Raw genomic sequence first — 21,825 nt, 5'->3', positions numbered from 1 at the left:
AGCACAATCAAAGCACATTTGACATTAACACTGATTAAAGCAAATAGATAAATTGTAAAGCCTCTGAGAAAACAGAATTGTTCCTTACAATTTACCTGGACCACCCCTGAACAGAGGAGATCTATATCAACAGCTTTGTTTTTATTCACAGCTTGGTGAAAACCGCTATCAGCTGGCTTTTTCAATTATTCTGTTCCCAGCCTTTTCCAAATATTAGTAGGCTAGTCATATTTCAGTAAAAAAGAAAAAGAGAAAAATAAAGAGAGAATTCAGCCACCTTTAAATTCTGATCAAGTTACGACTTTCAGTGGTGCCGCACTCTAATTCATGACTTTAATATGAAACCAAACTGGGGAAATGAAGATGCTGCAGCCTATGGACAAACCAGTCCATAGGGGAAGACTAGCGGAACGCATGGGAGTAAACACAAATCATAACTATGGAGAAGTATTAAAGGTGAATAATTATGTGTGTTCTGAAATAAACCAATTGCAATTGGCTCTTGCATTTAGGCACCGTTCAACTAACTGCACTCAAGCACTATGCTGAACCAGACTTTTTAGACTAATTAGTTCCCTGAAGAAACACCTCTTCTACTACTGGTAATTAAGGCCAAAATAAAGAATCAATGGGCTTCAAAAAGAAAACCCAGACAGCAACAACTGTTGTTCTAATTGCCATAATAACCGAAGTATTAAGTGTATTGAAGTGGATCTCACAATCCTTGCAAACTGCAAAGAGCAAGAGTGTTAGGATCCACAAGAGTATGGGAACAAGCTTGTGTTGATGTTTTTTTTTTCTCAAAGCACTTTTTCTGTTTATATATTATAACTATTTGTTAACAGGATTTCAACAGAAGTCTGTAGCTGGAGCCCATAGAAACACAGTGGGCAGAAATGAGCTCAGCTGTACAACAAGCCTGTGTAGAGGCCCTGCAGGAACTCTCTGGAGACTTTACAGCGTAGTTTTAAATAGAAAATAATCATTAAAAATATTAATCCCTCTTTCTTACAGGAAACCACCACCTTGAATTAAAAGATGACATGAAAACACAAACACTTAAAATCTTAAATTATGCAGAGATTATATAATTATTCTGGAATGAAGCACTAGAAATCACAGAATTCAAATTCAGCCATCATAAAAATCAAAAAATCTCAAGAAGTTCAGAACATATCTTAAGACACCCAGACAAGCACTATTTAATGTCACGCAGAGTTAGGGAATATCTAAGATTTACTGGCATTTTCCATGTAAAACATTATCCCAAGGTGCAAACTTAGCTTTTACTTTTTTCACAAGATATTTACCTCCCTTCTGCCCTAGCACCGCTTGGCTTCCGTAAGCTGTTAAAGCTTTCATCAATGTGAGAACGTTCCTAAGTAGCAGTCCTAATAATCAGGAGACACTTAACATCAGCCTTAGGTCTGTACTAGCACTGAAGCCTGAATCACCAATATAGTTCAAAACAGATGAGATGCGCTGGCCTGAGAGCACCTCTGGGAGATCCAGCATAAATGAACCTGGCTTTTAGTCTGGAGAGACACTGGCCAGGAGCAGCTAATTTTCCAATTTTCCCATCCCTGCTGAGCCAGGCACCGAAACAGCTCTCTGGTGGTGAGCCCCGTGAACACGTACCAAACATTTCAGGCAACTTCGGGCTGGAAGTGCTCTGGAGGATGTGACATTGCCTCCAACGGGATCCCATCACCCTGCTCCAGAAAGAGACCATATACCCTGGAAGCGGTTGAGAAGCTTTGATCGTTCCTATCCAAGGATCACTCGAGCAGCACCAAAGACAAACCCTGCTACCAGACATGTGGCATTGGCAGTGACAAGGGCTGTAGCTGCACAGTCCACATGGATGAGACCAGTGCCACATTAAATCTCCACGCTTTCCAGCTTGGAAGAGATTCAAAGAGATTAAATCTCTGATTAGATGCAGAATGTAGTTTGCCCTATTTGTTGAATGTTTCCCTAGTGTTGCAAAAAACCAAACAACTACGTAACTGGGGAAAGCAGCACTGGACAATGGTGCAAGTGCTAGAGGCACCTGCCCAGCACCCTCCCTACTGACTCCCAGCCCTTCCCTCCACACTGCCTGGCTCGCAACGGCAAGTGATGGAGACCGACATAAGGACACATTTTTACATTTTCAAAGCCTTCCCTTTGGAAAGCTGGAAGCTACCTGTTCCTAACCCCATTCCCCAAAGACGCTTAATTTTCTATTTTCCTTCTGTCTTCTGCCTGTGAGGGAAGAGCCGTGTTATCACCGCGCTACTTGCATGCCGGTTGCAGCACCCTGCTCCCACGGCAGCACCTGTGGCAGGAGGTGATATGCACCATATTGCGCAAAAGCAGCTCTTTCATGCAGCGTCTTTGCTGCTGTTTGCTGCGGATGAGGCCACTGCTCCCACTCCAAATGTATTCTTACTTTCTCCTCCACCTAAAGACATCTAATTGCAGAGCCCGTATCTCTAGGCACAGGCATGCAGGCTCTCCAGTGTAAAGGGTTTTAAAGCTCTCAACACCATACAAAATGCTCTCCCCTGTTCTATTGCGGTACATATGACTCATAACTGCACATCAGTTATCTTCTCTTTCCAAAACATCAGTAAGAAAGAGCCCAATTTTAAATCTTCTGTAAGAATTTAGACCCAGTTCATCTGTTTCTCTTGTCTCCTATAGCTAGGTGCGTCTGAAGCTAATCCAAATTCCCTAGGTCAAGCCTCATTTGTGCCTGGTAACTTTTAACATCACCAGAAGAGGCTACAGGAGATTTTGTTCACACCAAGAGCATTTTAAGGGGATCATAAGTGAGGGGGAGGGAAAAATGTTTTTTGTTGCTGGCACCTATCAATCTGCTTGGGGCTGAAGTGCAACCATTGAGAGGTCAGGTACAGGAGCACTCCCGTACCCATACCCTCTGAGCATCACACCTAGACAGGAGGCTGATGACATTAGCACGGTCCCACCTAGGCTAGGTATGCTTCCTGCAGGCTGAAACACTTCTGACAGTGGGAGTCCATCCTAAACTCCCTGCGTTACCAGCACTGGTGATAATTTATCGTTAGTCAAAATTTTTACATTTAGAGAGTTAAGACATGATCTAGTCAGTAAGTGAAGTAGGGGCGGGTCAGGGACTGCATCTAGATCAGAGGCATCCCTGTCAGCAAGACGTGATGGCAATTACAGTGTTTTCCCTTGTTCTTACGACACTCCAAGCACAGGAGAGCAGCAGAGCTGGGAAACGCTTTTCTGTCCCGTGCACTTCAATAGCCTACTTCAATATGCAGCCAAGAGCGGCAAAAGGGTCCTTACAGCTGCTCGTTGTTCTGCATCTGGTGGCATTTTGCTGGCGGCTTGTCTATAAAGCAGCTTATCAGAGGCCAGAGATAGAGATACTGTCATAGTTAATCATGTAATTTACTCTATGCAAGTTAGTGCCAGGACATTCTCATTTCTTGAGAACGATGGAGGCTTGCTTCTTCCCGTTACCTGCAGTCCCTAGGAACTGCTGAGTTAAAGCCATTCTTCAACTGTCAGAGCATCCATGCACTAAAAATAGCTGTAAAAATCCTGTAGTGAAAACTGCTGGTTTGTGCAGAATATCTCCAGTATAAGGCAGTGCCATGGACTGCTTCTCTTGATCAATTACTAACTTCTAGGACAGAGCCAAAATGGGGAATCTCCTCAAAAAAGTTAATAGTAATTGAATTTTAAGATCCAGTTCAACCAAAAAGTCTCAGACATGCAGAGACAGGCTCTGCTGCAGTATCAACCAGTTTTAAGAAGCACTCTTCTTCCACTGAGCAGGGACTGTCACCTTTAACAAATCATTAAGCCCCTTCATGACTTGACTTCCTCATTACAATGATGGTTATATGCAAGGTGCTCTCCCAAAACACAGCCACTGGCAGGTGTAAAAGGGAGGGAAGGAAACGAACAGCTCCCTGACTTGATAAGGTCACTCAGGTCTGAAGGAAGGTGAAGCGTGTGAAAGAAGAGAGAAGCCCAGACAACCCATTCTGCAGGACTGGCAGAGGGCACGGAGCCTGACCTACTCCCCTTTAGAAAAGGAACACAAAGGACCACAGCGGTTCCCAGGAAGGCTCTTGTCTGCCAAGAGATGCCAAAGCATCCAGGTTCAAAATGGTATTTCGACAAGGTGTTTGCTTTGTCAGAAGATGATGTCCAGCCCTGTGACTGCTTCAGCAATCAGTGGTACCTGATGCATGGAGCACATTAGCATCATCTCCAGAGAGAGCCTGTTTTCTCCCACATGAGTCACAGATAAGATGCTACAATGACAGCAGAAGTCTGGGCAAGTGAAACATATGCCGTTCTGGAGTGGCAGGAAAGCTCTAGTGACTTGAATTTGCTCCTTCCAGACATATGAAGCAAGCAGAGTAATCTTCTCATTGCTTCTTACAGTTGTCACCGAGGAAAAAAAAGTGCACAAGGGTTGGATGGCAGCAAAGACATAAAGCAGGCAAAAAAAAATCTGAAAATTAAACCAAACTCCTCTGTACCTTGCACAGATGGGAGTAAATTTCTCCATAAAGTTCCCATTGTCACAGAAATCCCTTCTGCTATGTAAAGAAACAATTTACATTTGAGGGGGAGAGGAAATACAGCAGAGAAGGGATAAAGCAAGATAAACATAGTGTGGATGAAAGAGAGAGAAAAAAATAGAAGGTAAAAAAGTGGAAGGCACTGATAGGGGAAGCTGGGTGAGAGACAAGGAAGGACTGTTAACTGCTCAAATAAACATTTTATTGCATCCGCACATAAAATTTAAGCACTTTAAACACCAGGGTGACTGCTAAGTAACTTCCTTTGCAAGGAGCAGATTTGTGACTAACATCACAAGAATCAACAATGCCCAATTTTCACCGCCAGCAGATGCGCTGCAGTTATCAGGTGCAGATAAAGTGACAGTATTTGGTCAATGAGTTTTGAGGTCACCAGTAATGCCCCTGGCGGAACAAAAACACAGAACATATGGCACTTCATGTGCTGAAACTGTCAGACTCATAATTAACTGATTAGAGTACATATGGTGCTCACTGTAAATCTCTCAATGTAAAAAATGCTTGAGACCATTGAAGGTGTCAGCATGAGCCTTCCTTGCAAATCTCTCTTCATTAAAGTTTCATATGGAGCCAAGTGTGTTGTAATAAAGTCACTATTAATGGAGTTATATTTATGATGATTTCTCATTTGTGCAGCTGGATTTCACTTTTCAAACACTAACTCCACATCTGAGCTTTTTCACAGTAGCTGCTGCTTGCATAGAAGCTTCTTGTTTTGTCATATTTACCTTGAAATTAGAAGTTGCGAGAGCAAAGGTAGTAAAAGTTAACCAAATTGACAAGAAAACTGTTAATATCACCAGTATCAAAACAAAAATTCACGCCTTAATATAAATAAGGCTACAATTCTGTTTATTTTAAGTATTTATAGCAGGCTGGCCAGGGACAAATTCCCACTCCCTCTTCAGTTCCAAAACACACTTTTAAAAAGATGGTGAGTGACACTTCATTAACCACATGAAATAGCCCGACACAGCCTGCTTGCTTTTCCAGCCACCATTTCAGATGGCATTTTCCTTTGCATCTCCCCTCTGCTTTACATTCAACAGTCCATAAAGTGCTTCCTTAAACCTCTCCAGCCAGATCAGTGGTGGTGTGAGTGGGGGGCTGGGCTGGGGGCAGGCAGTTCTGGGACAGATAAAGCAGTAATTTTTGATCCCAGAACAGATTATGTGTTTGCATGTCCATGCATAAGAGATCCAGCTTTTCTCATCAGGGATGATGGGGGGGATTCATCAAATGAAGGGGATTTATAAAAAGTTCCCCATCAGCCTCTCTTTGCCTTTCAGTTCTCTGCCCTATCAGGCTCCGCTAGGACAAGCTCTTATGTAGCACCACTGCATCTCTGAAGTGATCTGGGATGAAAGCATCCTTCTGCATTCCAGTTTCTGGAAAGGTGCCTGTAACCAAGCAATGTCTGTGATGTGGATGCAGCAGTGCTCCCAGCAGCTGTCCTGCCCAGCAAGGGCTGGGGAAGAAGGGAGTCTGGCATGACCCAGTGCATCACCTAACTCCATCCTCCCAAAGTAACACTCACACACAACCCTCCAGGGCTTACACATACCTCTCTCATTCCCTGTGTTCTTTTAAATGGCTCCCCACCTCCATTTACACATCAAGCAAAGGACTTATCAGAGACCTCATCTCCCTAATGAGTTAAAAGTTGTTGCCTCAGCCCTAAATTCTTCCTAGTTCCACACAGTTTCCTCCTTGCTTCTACTGCGTTATCACTATCACTCTGTCTTCACCAGAGTGAAGCAGCACTGCTGCTGGAATGGATGGGAAAATCTCCATTTTCAGGGTAAGGAAAAATCCCTGTTAAAAACATCAGTTTTTCCTCTCTATGGTTTGTTCATCGGTGGGGCTGCTGGTAACAGATTAGGGCAGTCAGAAGAAACAAGAAAAAAAAAGAAATATCAAAGGGTTCTCTGCTAGGGAGCACAGAAAGAGATTTTAGTAAATTAAGTACTCTACAGCAAAAAAAAAACCAACCCAAACCAAACAAACAAAAAAAAACTGTGATAAAAGAAGTCAGGCAGGAGAGACATGGTGCATGGTGTGAATTTTAAGGTTTGTGAACAAAGCTGAAAGGTAGAAACAACAAAATACAATGCAAGAGGATGCAATTGCCTTACAGGTTTCAAGGACTTTTTTAAACTGAAGATGCTCCTGGACCACAGTGATACCTGCAGCCTCCCCAGCAGGGATGCAGCGCCTGGGGACTGTGCAAGGGCTGCTCCTGTACACAGCGTCCCGGTGTGTGCTGAGCTGCCAGAAGCACTCCTCTGCGGGCATAACTGGGGTTACCTAGGGTGGTATATCCCCTGTTAACTAGTGATCTTGTTTTCCACACTGTAGCAAAAAGTAAGAGCATCAGCCAGGCCTTTGCAGCTCAGATCCATCACTCGCTCTTTGCTGCCTCCCCAGACCTCTACATGGATCTCATCAGAACAGCTGGGCATGTTGTCGCTTTGCTGCCACGTGCACGATGCTCACGGATGCGCTCTTCTCGTTCCCCTGTGCTTCTCTACAAGCTGATTGTGTGCTGCCCTCCCAAGCCCATCCACACCAGGGGCTCCCGGGATGCCCCCACCCTTCTGCCACACTGACCTCAACGTGCTGAAGTTCCCTTTCTCCTTCCCTCCCCACCCCGCTCCGGAGCCTGTTTCTCCCACACCTCAGAAACAACTGAGGTTCCAAGGTGCCTCATTCCAGCTGTCTCCTCCGTTTGTGAGATGAGTCATGCAGGTGTCAACATTTCTAAAATTTGTACAGAGGCTCAGCAGAGCTGGGAGGGTGCAGAGCATTATGTTAGAAGTTATTAATAGCTGCTATCGACCAGTTCTTTGATCTACAGGCAGTTGATTACAGCTGCTGCTCTGGATGATGAGGCACCAGGAGTCCTGCCTGTACCTCAACTTCCCTTTTCCAGTTTCCAGATTTTTACTAGACCAAAAAACTTTCCCCAAAAATTTCAAAATAGATGGGATTCAGCAGCCACCACTGCAGTCAGAAAGACAAACACAATCAAGCGAAGCATAAAATTTTACTTTACAAGGGGAATATCAGGTCTTTGAATCCTGCTTCTAGCAAAGTCTTTGAAAGGCTTAAAGGTTGACATCACACACAACAAAGCTCCAGAGAACACAGCTCCTTTCTGAAATTTTCCATGTAGCCCTTAATCTATAGCCATGGAAAAAAAAAAAACCATAGAATTTGTTCCCTATAAATAAAGGGGCGTAGCAATTGGTTCCCACACTCTTTCATGCTTTCACTTGATGAAGGAAACGTCTTTCACTGTTGCCCAAAGATAGCATGAACATCTGACCCATTCAGGGAAACGATTCCAGAAATCTCCCTCCAGCAACCTAGAGCCACTGTTGGAAACAACTAAGAAAACAGAATAAAAGAGTCACCTATCACTTTATGCCGGCAGCATCTAATCCTGTTCTGTCTGGTGGTAAGCAGTATGGTGATCAAAAGACAACACGAGAGAAACATTCTGAGACAAGACAAACTCAGGCAAATTTCCATTTTATCTGAGGTTACCAGCTAACATCTCCATCAGCTTGCCCAAAACTTTGCAGAATTCCTTTTCTGAGAAACAGGATGATACTGATCTGTACCACACTATACTGCTCCGCTCACTAAGGATTTAAAGGTCACTGGAGCCAGTATTGCCTGACTGAAGACCCCACCCACCAACACAAGAAAAGAGCATTTTTAAGGATGCCAGAAGCAACAAAGAGAGTTATGTTCAGTGGGACAACCCACTCTATGCCTTCAACATGAACCTAAGGAGCATCACTTCCTACAAGTTTTACTCCATTTGAATTCTGTCGTGTATAAATCTATAGAATGGTGGAACTAGACATGCAGAAAGAAAAATTCCCATACTTATGACTATTGCAAAGCCTATGTAATAGAACTGCCAACCTTTAAGATCACAGACATATTCCAAATATTTCAGCTCCTGACCATAAAGCCCACTCCATTATGACAAAGTACAACAGAGAAGAGGGGAACTACTTGGCAAATGCATGTTCACATTTACCTTGTTACATTTCACATTACAAAAAGAGAACTAAAAGGAGTATCAGAATTCCTTCAAGAAATAGCTCTGTCTTTGGAAGGAATGTTTTTTCTTAGAGAAAACCTAGTAAAAAGCATTCAATAGAGTTACTGGTATTCTGGAGTTTTCAGGCCCAATGCCAAGATGAGAAGAATTAACATCAGACACTCACTTCTTCAGCCCTTAAGAGTAAAGCTCTACAAGCACACACTCACTCACGCTGCATATTGAAGAGCCCTGCTACACGTGTGATCCAGTGAATCACTTCGAGCAGACCACAGAGAAGACACCACACCTGCTACACTTCATTACCCCTTGACTTTCCCCGATATACAACCCTTTAACCCGCAGGAACTAGTTGCCACTCCAGCCACGCAGCACAGCTGGGCTTAGCACAAAGCACGCTCACCACCACCCAGAGATCCTTCCTGGCTTCTGCCAGCTTCAGATGCGGAATAACAACTCGTAGGTCTTATTGATCCTGGAATTTTGAAGTCTGAATTTTGCAAATCTCTCTTTTGTGAGGGCAGATCACATCACTAGGCAATTCAATCTTACAGATCTCAACTACTTCACCCCTGGGTGAACCATAGTGCTTCTTCATTACCTCCAGCTCGGTGTTATGAGCATGCAGCTTCTGGACCATCTCCTCAGCCTCACGCATACGCCGGTTCAGCTGGGGCGAGTGCTCCGAAGGGGTCAGCTCGCTGTCATACGATTCCAGGATTGCTCGCATCCCATCACGCTCCTGTCAGGAAGAACAGCAAACACCTTTAGGGATAAAGCCTCTAACCTCACTCCAAGGAAAGGGTTCCCAGAACAATATTCTACATTTTTGCCTACTGTTCTTTTACACAGCAATGAAACTCTGATGGATATACGCTCATCATCTTCATATCGGCATCAGGCCACAGATGAAACACACAGTTCTAACAAAATAAATGTTGCTGCGCTGAAAACCGAAAAATTAGACTGTCATGTGCTTATAGAAGCACATATCCCTTGCAGGAAAGCAACATGAGTACACTCTTAACAAGCAGATGGCAACTGAAAACAGAGCCTGCCTTCTTTTTTGGAGACACTATTCTAATTCAACATGGCTGAATGGGTTCCTTCAGCAACATATTTAGTGTAGTACTTGACATTTTTCCTGCCAAAGAGTTCCAGCAATGAATGAACAGAATTGTCACAACAGAAACAAAACAGATTTGACAACGAACAAAGTGGCTGAGAGCAAATACCCTCTAAATTTATGTGACTTAAACTCGTTGAACGCTGCAAAACTCAGTGTTTAAATAAATATTTTTTCAGAGGTTAGTATCTCACAGACAATGTGTTTGGCTCACTTTGCTACTTGCTGGCAATTATAACCACGTGTTTGCAGAGAAAAACAAAAAGAAGGATCCCTCTCCCCTCTGTGAGCACTTGCACTCCCCAAGTATAAAGCTAAAGGTAAAACTTTGGGGGGCGCTCCTGGTTGGAGTATTTCCTAATGCATTCCCAACTTCAGATAGCACCTAACACCCACTTCCGAGGCATTGATGGAGAAGAAGAATGGGGACAAAAGGCTGAGAACTTCAAAAAGTCAGGTGTATTTTAAGGAGATTACCACTTACAGTGCCACATGCATACAGGGATTAGCCAGCTGACGAAGTATTTTATTCTTTGACTGCATGGAAGAGCCTTGATGTTTGTGAGGCTACAGAACAGGGTCAAAAAAGGCCCCTGGCATAAATCCAAAGAGCAAAAACTCTGAGGAAGTCTGACAGTGCAGCCTCCCTTCCACTGCTGAAGTTTGCCATCTCACCCTGTTACAGAAATGCACAAGCGCCCTGAGCAAAGCAGTTCTCTCGTGTGAATTCTGCCACCACACACGTGCAAAATATTATTATAAGACCACTCAGTTTTATAGCTGTGCAGTTCACATCCAGACCAGGCCACTGCCGTTACACTGAACCTGGAGCACTTCACAAACCCACCTTGGCCACACTGAAATGCTTCGCTAGGATTCTGCTCTTCTGGGGAAATCAGGAATTGCCAGGGTACAAAAAAAAGGTCCTTTTCCCCCCACCCCCGAACGAAAAAGGCTGTATTTCAGACAGCAATGGTGATGCTAACTGCTCAGCTGAGCAAGCCCATCTACAAAGACTACTGACCTCCTTCAAAATCTAAAGGTCAAAGACCGAACACGGATAGCAAGTGCACGTGTGGGAAAGGGAAGGAACATTCAAATTTGAGTTGTGAAAATAAGACTAGGGGCACTGCCAGAGGTACAGCATGTGTTCAGAACATGTTGTGGACTGAAAGGTCAATCAAGATGCTTGGGTTGGTCAGCAGGTAAAAGGATCCCAAGACCAAAGGACAGCCTAGGGCTACAGGAACTGAGTTAACAAAATAATAAAGAAAAACAGGTTTTAACATAAACAGGTCTGGAAGCTACTACTAGCTCCTTGCTCAGTCCTGACGGAAGAGAAACATTCTTCCAAGGAAAGCACAGTTTTGCCATAGTTTAGAAAGAATTACCATCTGGCAGACATATGAAAGGAAGCACTTACATGTTACTGCAGAAGAAGAAAACCCAAAACCAGCTACACCATGCCTGCCTTGTAATGAACTTCTTTAGCAGAAAGGCAGCAGTACAGGATCGGTCCATCCTCCTCCTCCCTCACACACATCACCCCATTTGCCCAGTGCATTCTCCATAAGGCAAACTACTATTGCTCAGCAGATGATTTTCATTCCCTGTTTATTGCAGAATCATTGTCCAGAGCACAGAAGAGAATTTAATGACAGTGTTTAGCAAAGGTATTGGTTTGATCCTTCTATGTTGCTGCAATTACAGCACCCTCTCTCTTTCTCTGTGCTCCTAGCTGCTCCGCTATCCTAATTTTCTGCTAAGCATCTTTCATCGAAGTGATAATTTAACACTGTAATGTTCTTGCCATTACAGCAGGGCAGTCCCAAAATCCTTAGCATTTTTTCAAAAGCAAACAGGACCCCTGGCAATTCCCATCACACTCGGCTTCCAATTAACTGCTGAATATTAGGTCATCTGAGTCATCCCCAGGAAGATCCTAGCAGTTCCCTGAGCTGCTCAGCTGCAAGGAGGACAAGCTTCTGCTTTCATGTTAGGATGGGAAAACTGCATGGGAGCAGGACATCCCTACCGGCCGTCCTTCCCCTAAAATCAACCACCGAGCTTGCCCTTCAAAGCCTTTCTCTTAAAGGAAGAGTAAAAGTCTCAAGAAAAAAACATGCACGGTAAACACAGCACAAGCTGTATTGGGGGGAAAAAAGGTGCTGAAAAGCTGAAATAAAGGGTGGTACAATTAAACACTTCATCCTGGAGTTTAGCTTTCCTCTTTAATTATTTCTAAATATTAATACTGTAATGAAATCAATTCTCAGCTTCCAACAAGTGGTCCCCAGCTCCATTTTTTAAATTTCTCCCCATCAAGAGCACTTACTGAAAGCTTTTCCCCTCCCTCCTAAAGATCTTGTTAGTTTGGCAGGAAATAGAAGTTCTTGTTGAGAAGTCCTCTGTCTAAAAAGATTCTCTAAAACATAATCCTGATTTAGTAACTGCTGCAATATCTCCTCATCCCACATGCCCCATCGTAAGCCTCCCCAGGGACTTTCAGGTGCCCTTTCCAACATTTTTCCAACACCTCTGCTTTCTATCAGAAGAGTATTTATCAGAATTACTAAAAAGCAGTTTCTCTGGGAATTTCCAAAGTTTTCCCAGCGCAGGGCATCTCTGCTTACTCACCATGGACCACACACTGGCACATTTCCAGGTGCTCTTTACCTTGACCAGTTTCAAATTAACAGCAGAACAGAAACGCATCTTACTCTAAACATGCCCTAAAAACAGAATAATTGGGTTTTATGTTCTTTATAAACCTAGGAAATTAATGCCCTACAGCAAACTCCAGTGCTGCAGCTTGCAGCTGTGTTTGAGGAGATGTAAGTTTGAAAAAGAGGAAGGATAGTGATTTTTTCAAAGGTTGAACAGTTTCCCTTCCTTCTGCCAGCAACAACCAATTCACCAAACAAACGTGCCTCCTACTATTGCTTAAATAACTAAAAAGAAAACGTTTTATAATCTTAACTAAAAGAAAGCTTCTTTCCAGTCCTCCCACCAGCTCCTCTATTCCCTCTATGTAAAGCCAAAATTTGACCCAGCTGGGGAGTAGCTTGAAGCTACAGGAAAGTCTCTTTCCCCAGCATTCACACACCAGAGGGCTACCAGAGCGGGTCAGAAACAGCAGTAACATAAGCGACTTTGGGGTTAATTTTAGGGAAAGAACTGAGAACTGTTCACATAAGCATCATCATCACCCTCCCCACCGAGGTCCCCCAGGACACTGGAGCAGTGCTGCTGCATATCTCCAAGGGCAGCCACAGCTTCAAATATTTGCACACTGAGTAGTATGACAGTGACTCCCAGCTGTGTATTGGAAGCAACTGAAGAGTAAAATGCAGCCAAAAAAATTTTTTTTTCAAAGTCATCTGACCTTATATACATACATTCAAACTCAGGCCCTATTCCTGTTGATGTTCATTAGCCCCTCCTCAAACATACATACACACAATTCACCGCAGACTTTCTAATTAGTTGAAGAAAAGAAAAATCAATAGGAAAGAAATTAAAGTTACAAATCTCACTGAAGTCAGTCACACACCCAGGGAAAATTTGTTCCTGGGGTAAAGTTTATCTAGTGTCATAATTTTATTGAAATCCTATATCTTCCTATTGACTTTTATCGTTTCGAGCTGGATGCCAGTGTTATCATTATTAGAGTCTCAGTGTTGCTTGCAGGCCCGAGGTTTGGGGGTTTGGTTTTTTTCCCTTTTATAAACAAGCTGTAATTGTCTGGTTTATTGATCAATAAATCTTTCAACTGCCTCTCTTTATCCGGCTTCTGTTCTGGTAAGTCTCCTGCACCATTCTCTGAAAGAAAATATAGGGTTGTTGTTTTTTAAAGAACAGATTGTTTTGTCATTAGCAATGAAAGAGCAGGAATTGTGCTGGTCGGTTCCGATAATGGCTTTTTAATGACAGTTGCTAGTAACAGTAAAATCTGCTTTATTTCCACATGAGTGAACTTCCACTATTAATCCACAATCCAAATGCACAGCTCTCTCACTTGCTCTCTCACTTCTGCATGGGTTAAAGCCTGGCAGAGACTGACTTTGTAAAGTGGAATCATAATGATATTTCCCACTCGGCGCTTTTTTGATGGTACAGAAATATTCCTGTTCCTAGCGTTAGATGAGCTTTTTGTTTAATTAATGATAATTTTTGGAGAATGTTAATAGACTGCTTCATTATAGGAAATCAGTGGCAAGATTTCCCCCTCCTCTTCCTCTCCAGACTCCGAACTCCAAATTAGTTGTAATAAGAGAAAATTTCGAGACTGAAGATACGGAGTTTCAACATCAAACAGATGCTATTTGCAATCAGGTATAATTTAGCTAACTATTCCCTGTAAAAACACAAATAAAAGAGAAAGATGACTGTGTAAGAGAGGTCTATGCTTTCTTGATCTGAGCTGTACAAATACACACATAGAAAAAGCGGGGTAGTAACTCTGCCTTGACCAGATGTTTAACATTAGTAAAACTAGCAGCATGAGGTGTGGGAACATAAGCCAAAATATGGGCAGAAATAACTGAAGAATACTTCAATATATTAGAGCATGTCAGGACCTATTGAAAAAATATATCCTTAGGGTAGATGAAAACTTAGTTACGATAATTTCTGGTCCATGAGCAACCACCTTTGATGAACTCATAAATGGCAGGACAGGCCCTGAAAACAGGACAGAGGAACAGACCCAACCTTGTAAAAGAAGGATAAATGAGAAAATACAATTATAAATCTTGCAATTATAAATCACTTCAACATTTCGGTATCTCATAAAATACTTGAAGAAAACATTAACAATTAAATTGCAAACAGCTAGAAAAGAATTAGGGAGAAGAAACAATCAACTGAGCCTTAATATGATTAATATCAAACCACTCTAATTTCCTTCTTTGACAGGTAACCTGTCTACTGAATAAAGGCAAGCAATAAATGTTATAAATCTCAACTTCAGTGATGTCTTTATCAAAGAGGAGGATTACAACTCAACTTCTCTGTAATTCAGAGAAATGAATTTGTATCAAGGTGCTGAAACACATGAAAGCAAAGCACAGAGCCCTGCATGCTGTGTGGCAACACAGACACGAGGTACCGTTAATAGGCTGCAGCATCATTTAGCATCTGCCCCTTCCCCAAGCTGCCCGTTTGCCCCCAGCTCACAGGAGATACGTGTATCACGCTTCAAGCTTGTCAGGATACAGGCAGCTGCTTTACACACCATGGAGAAGCACTGGCTGGGGAACATGCATGGGGCTACTGACAGTAAACAGGTTCTGCCCCAATTTGATGGCTGGAGGAATTGATAAGGATATAAGCCTTACTTTGTAATTTGTCTTCTCTCTTCAAAGATGTATGTTCACATCCCACTGCCTTACAGAAAAAGGGGGGGGAGTAAAAACACAGTGACAGCAAGACCGAAGAAACAGGGGGCTGAAGGCAGGGCACTGGCTAAAGGCACATTTGGTCAGACTTTGCTATTACAGGAATGTATCTAAGGGAGCTACATCCCCTCAGCTCCTGACACCCTTGGAGCACTGCTAACAAGAGCTAATCAACTCTTCCAGAACAGACAAAAAACCCCAAGAGTTCTATGCCAAACAAAACCAGAAAAAATTAAATTACTAGAAACTCTTCAAATCCTCCTTGTCTACAGCAGCATCTACCAGAAGGCAAATTGTTCCCCTTTCTCTTACCACCCTTAACTTCCATACTAATCATCTTCAAACCAAAATTTTCTATTCTCAAACCTCCAAACCGCTTCCTTCTCAGCTACAGCCATTTCCCAACATTTATCTCTGTGGTTGACCTATTTTCACATTACTTTGCAAATTAGAACTGACTGCAGACACATATGTATATACACACCATTGACTTTCTACTCAAGACCTCAATTAAAACAGCATTTACAAAAAAAACTGTTAACTCCATAAAAATAAAAACATCCAGCACATTTCACTACCCTTGCACTGAGAAGAACATTAGGAAATGGATTTTCAAAATATCCTTACCTCTCAAATGTGACTTTCGATAAATCAAACCTCTGCTTGCATTTTTGCCCCTCAAGCCAATATAAGGCTCTTGCAGGAGTCTAAAGATGGATGTAACCTATAAAGAAGCCCTTCAGATGTATTGTGCCCTACAACCAGGGCTTCTCCAACAAAAATAAAAATTCTTTCTTTATAAGTCCAAGACCTGAATAGGTGGGAAAGAGGTCAGAAGGACTGATGTACTCTGTAACCACAAGCACAGCAAACCAGGAATTAAGCATCCCTCTCTGTCCCACCATCTCTCTGTAACTGATGGGTTTCATCACTTTTTGTGATACTCTCATAACAGCCATTTTCTTGCCACAAAAGGTAGCATATCATTAATGTTGAACACCAACTTTGCACCCAAGGTTGGAAGTCTGGAGAAAGCAGCCACCATGGGAAACTGTGGTGAGAAGAGGACGCAACCAGGCAGAGAGCTTGCAAAAGATGATCAAAGGCTAATTTAGGTGCCAGAACAAGACATTCAGAGAGATTCTTAGCTTCCCAACCATAATTTCTTAAATTCTGGAGACTCTGCAATCTGATTGCTCTTTTGGCAAACAGTCAGCAGGCAACTTTAAATGTACACCTACAAATTCCGGTGTATCTTATATGCTCTTATATTCCTTAAGTTTTTCCTCCAGAATTACAGTTCTTCCTTTCTAGCTCTTGTCCCTCACCTCCAATACTTCTCTGGAGAGGGCTCAGCTTGCCTTATATCCTGGCAATGGACCAGAGCAAATAAATCCACTGTAACTCTTTTAATCTGTCTCTTGATAAATCCCCTGCTTATTATCTTCTGGAAAATTGTGCATGGTCTCTAAAACCCTCATTTTGCTTATAGCACATACATATGCCAGCTGACAAGCAATCACACCACTGACACTGCAACAAACTAAATATCATTTGACTAAAATACCCCTGGGGTCCCCTTGCTTCACAGAGAGTTTAACATGTTCAGTTATGTTTCCCAGCCTCCTGCTGCCATGAAATAATTTTATGATTTTTCTTCATTTACCTCCCATCTACTGGAACACTCACCACTGCCTATCTAGCACAAGCTTGCTTTTCTATCTCAGTGTATTTCTCATCTCTTGATTAAAAAAACCTCCCCTTCTTTCTACCACTTCTCTTAGCCCTGCTGCTCAAGCAGTAGCAATCTTCCACAAGTGTGAAGCTGCTTTATTCACCTGCCTCAGCACAGGGCCACTCTCTATCTGACACCAGTATCTGATGCCATGTGCACGGTTCACATTTGGAAAACGGTCATTTCTTTAAAAAAAATTTAATACCATGAATTCTTCAACCTAGCCACTAGATTACCATTGCTGGCAGAGGGAAGGCATGGAACTGACAAGGAAATGTATTCATCCTTACTTACTGGCAATATAAAACTAATATTTTATTCACCTATTTAAAAAAAAAAAAAAGAAAGAAAAAAAAGAAAAAATCTTATTCAACCCTGAAAAGAAAGGTTTTGTGAGAGTGCATCAGATTCTTCTATTCTGCCAGTGTCTACAGCACATAAAAATTCAGACCTATGTTCATTCCTTACCCTCAGATTTCTTTTTCCTCCTGCCTACTAAGTATCCCAGATATTGGCCTCTAAATCTCTTAACAGCCAGTTTCCTGCAGTTCTAGACGCTTAAATATCATTAACTTTGGAGAAAAGTAAACTGAACTGTGCTCTAAGCCGGTGTGGTTATCTCTGCAAAAATAAAGGAGGAGGAACTGCACCACTGCCTGGGCTCTGTTCCTAGGGATTCAGGTTACAACAACCGAAGCAGGAGGACAAATCTCTCGCATCAGATTTTGAGAGGACAAAAAAATCACAGACCTGAGTTCATCCGATGAGCTCAACACAGCACATTCCATTAAACGTGAAAAGTAATTTCTTGGTCCCCTTACAATGTGTCAACAACTGTAGGAATATGGCAGCTGTGGTTTTTTGAAAATGGCAAAGAAAAAGGGCTTTTGGTTAGCGCTTCAGAATATACATCACCTGACTGCTTTATTAAAAAATTGTAGTAATTTTCCATATTTTACTTAATTCATAAAACATTCCCTCTACTACCTCCAGGGTATAAAAGATCAGCAACTTCAACAAGAGTTTCAAAAATCAGACACCAGGTTATCTCCTAGGTCACCCCTAGCACATCTGCATTATCTTTACAGGATTCTCCTGGGCAGAGGGGACACAGGTCCTTGCCCTCACAGCCCAGCAACACCTCCTTAGGAAGGGACACGGTGCAGAGAGGATTGAGCAGTCTGGCTGCTACAACAGAACTTCCTCAGGCAATGAGCTGAGTAACACACGTGAAGCCTGCAGACACCCACAGCACCTACAGGACAAAACTCCACGTCACGTCAGACCAAAGTCGCAAGCCACAGGGCTGAACGCGTCTATACAAAGAGCCTTTCTGCTCACTATACGTTGGGGTTAAAATGTTTTCACTTATCCACAGCTGTTGGAAACTCCCTTCAATTACTGGCCCATAACTACTAGGGAACTGTCCAGGAGCCCACAGTATTCGTAGATCCACCCTGATGCAGAATACAGAGGGGTAAAAAAAACCCAAACAGCCCACATGTACAGTACCACATCCAGTGCCTGCCCAGCCCCGACGCTTAAGTTGTTGACCAAAAGCCGTAGAGCATTTTGGTAAGCACAGGAGGTACAGCGTGCAACTTCCATACAACGTAAGCCATTTATAAGGCAAAAGAATAAACATATTCTTGCTGAAATTGTAATAACTATAAAGGGTCATTTCTCACCCAAGCTGTGCTCCCAACAGTAAGACTGGGCTAGCTTAAGGGACAGCTTATTTAACCACAGCCAACGATTTATCTAGGGCAAAACAATAACAAGCCATTATTTTTAACTAAAATGCTATGATTCAGTCTGATATGGTCAAAATACTAATTTCACATTACACAACACATGTTTCACATTACCCACATGGTGTGGGTCACATGTTTTAACTTGTACCCTTTGAAAATATGGATGAACAATCATTTTAACACTTTGTATATATAAGCCAACTAAAAAGGTTAAAAACATAGACCAAGCAACCAAGTAACACCACCTCTTCAGCTTTTTTAAGATCAGCTTATTCTCTCCACCCAGAGCACAGTTCAGAAAACACCCACAGAAATGTCTCATTAGCTTAATCAGGAGCTACCTTCAGGGTCACTCTCAGGAAGCAAACACCACCAAGCCTGGCTACTCCTTAACCCTGTGAGCTGCACTTCTGGAAAGAGTTTTCTCCATCTAAAAAAGCAAACGTGCCACCTTGGTGCTCTGGACTGCAGCTTCTTGAGCAGAGGTTTGTCATACGCCAGCACCCTAATCCCTTGTAAACATCAGTGCAGGCTGGTGTAGAAGATCATGAACCACCCCTCTGTGCCTGGGATCCCACCCCTCTAGAGACCCAGAGAGGACAAAGAATAAAATCAGATGCTTAAGAACCAGCCACAAGGACCACATCAGGCAGGTACAAGGTTATGGCACTTTACCACCATTCCAGTTGCACCCTCACCTTGGGCTTCCCAGCTCCAAAAAAAAGCCATTTAATGAACACTTTTGAAAACAAGCTCTCACTGACAACTCCTCCGGATATTTTTATTGATCATATAAATATCCAGTCTCTTTCTGAACCCTGATAAATTTCTGACCTTGCCAGTTTTCTGACGGAAATGAATCCCATTGCTTGAAAATGTATTTTCTTTTATCAGTTTTTAATTTGCCATCTTTCAGCTTCATTGAACACCTTTGTTCTTGCACTGCACAGACAGGGAAAACAACAGCTCCCAAACAAGTTCTCTAAAGCCATTCATTCATTAGACTCTGCACTTTCAACTTGTCACCTCCCATTCAACTACTTTTTAAGGTAAACAAATCCAACCTTTTATTTTCTAGCATAACTGCTTTCCCAGTCACTCATAGTCTCATCACCTGTTTCTGACTGCTGCTCTCATTCTGCAGCATCCTTAGCTGAAGTAGGTTGATGAGGAATGAAGCAAAAGAGTGAAGATGCACCTGCGAGTCACTGGTCCCTTCCCCACCTCTCTCCATGAGCAACAGGTACACTCTCACCCAGCTCCTGGCTGGCTAAATTGATCCTAACATGATCCTAACACCTGCTGCTCATCAAACTCTTTCACACACAGGTTACTCACAGACCCACTCCACCAGCACCTCCCCACAGGCAAGGACCCGCTGACTGCGCTCAGTGCCAACTGCACAGGTTGGCAAACACCTACTGCTCACCAACTTCAGAGAAGTTAGAAAAAGAACCATTAGAGAAGCAGGACAAGATGCTCTCCCAAAAGCTGCTGAGCCAGGGGATGGCAAAAGTCCAGTGATTTGCAGTTTGGGAACATGACAGGCAGCAACCTCCCCAGTCACACGTGGCAGAGAACAGAAGAGAATGGATGTCTACACTTAAGAAAGGGCCTCCAGCCCTGTGACAACAGCACATGGATACAGATTCCTTCAAATTTTAAAGATTTCAGAACTGATAATATTACCTTAAAATAGACTACAAATTAGTACACCTAATATTAATATTAGCTGCCACTCAGCGAACACCTTCCTTTTACAGTGTCACCAGACTGCTGATTAATTCACGTAGACAAAATGACATTCCTTTGTTTGTTCTTCCTCCATTGCCTCTGCAATATTAAATCAACAAAATCTTTCCTCAAAACTGCACTGACATCAAGAATGTTATGCTCAAACCATTAGACAAAACATGAGGCACTGAAGTCATGCTTCATTAAAAACAAGTGGAAAAATCAGTTTACCAGAAGAAAAACATTATTTAGGAAATGTATTCATTACATACATCTGAAAGAGAATGATGATTAAATGTATAAGACCAAAACATTGCTCAGTCTTTTAATTAGTATTTGGCCACAAAATTATGTACACTCCTGTTTATTTACATTTTGTTTTCAACAAACCCACACAGCAATAAAGAGCAGAACCACAATATTAAAAAACCTACTTTGTTGCAAACTAAAACCGTTGGTTTGCTTTCATAGTAATGAACTGCCAGGTACTAGATGACAAAATGCAGAATCAGCTTTTCTACTTCTGGGCACAACTTCATCAAAGTGAATAGAACATGGTACAATCACAGAGATGACTGTCAAAAGAAAAGACACAGTAACAGAGGGAAGAAGTCTCTCCTTGCCACATAACATCATGGAAAAAGCTGGGAAATAGCAGACAGTTAGTGATGAAGATGAACCCCCACTTCCATATTGCAACACACCCACAATGCAGAACCTTCTGTATAACTTGTAGGCACTCAAGTTGAAATTTAGCCTTCCCTGTGTTCTACATACCAGAGAAACAATCCAAAGGACACTCAATCCACTACCACCACAGGCAGAATTACAGAATTTTTAGTTTGCAATCGAGTCCTCAAGAAGATGAAAAGGTGAGAACAGACCCATTTATTTAAGCATACAATACCCATCACTAAATTTGTCCCATCTCTGGAAAAAAGTCCATTGTGATATGTCAGGAAATACTATAAGATCTATTTTTATTATTCTAAACTAAAAAAAAAAAAGTTTAAAATGAAGTCACATATCAATTGAAATATTTGGCTCCTCTGCTTCCATTTGTGAAATACCTTATATTTAATAAAATATCTTACAACAAACCTGGCCAGCACTCTCCTGATTTAGTACCTCTTTCACAAATACAGCTTTATCTTACCAACAAATGCTATATGAGATGATGCCAATTTTCAATATAGCCTATTCTCAGAAGCAAAGAGACTCAGACTTGCACAACAGTTGAGGTTTGAAAGCTGCTCTTTGTCTACAGCAACCTCTCCAGCTCTCCTGGATTCCCTTTCTCTCCAGGAGCATACTCCATGGGATTCTTCCAAGGAGGCTCATGAACAGATCATACTCCACTCTCCTGAAGTCTAGGACCGCGATGCTGCTATTTCCCTCGTTCTC

At 42.4% G+C, this 21,825-nt stretch overlaps 1 protein-coding gene across 3 annotated transcripts in view; it reads right to left on the bottom strand.

Moving 5' to 3' along the window:
• The window catches only part of MAD1L1 (mitotic arrest deficient 1 like 1), a 380,463-nt gene that overhangs the window by 210,926 nt on the left and 147,712 nt on the right, over positions 1–21,825 (bottom strand). For all 3 annotated transcript variants that reach the window (XM_037385754.1, XM_037385755.1, XM_037385756.1), the window contains one exon: positions 9,275–9,415. In XM_037385754.1, the coding sequence (XP_037241651.1) occupies positions 9,275–9,415 (141 nt within the window). The remainder of the gene's footprint in view (positions 1–9,274; positions 9,416–21,825) is intronic.

This window comes from Falco rusticolus, chromosome 4, assembly GCF_015220075.1.
Source record: "Falco rusticolus isolate bFalRus1 chromosome 4, bFalRus1.pri, whole genome shotgun sequence".
In the NCBI taxonomy this organism is placed as follows: domain Eukaryota; kingdom Metazoa; phylum Chordata; class Aves; order Falconiformes; family Falconidae; genus Falco; species Falco rusticolus.
The sequence above is the reverse complement of the archived record's forward strand: the minus strand, read 5'-3'. Positions and strand labels throughout refer to the sequence as shown.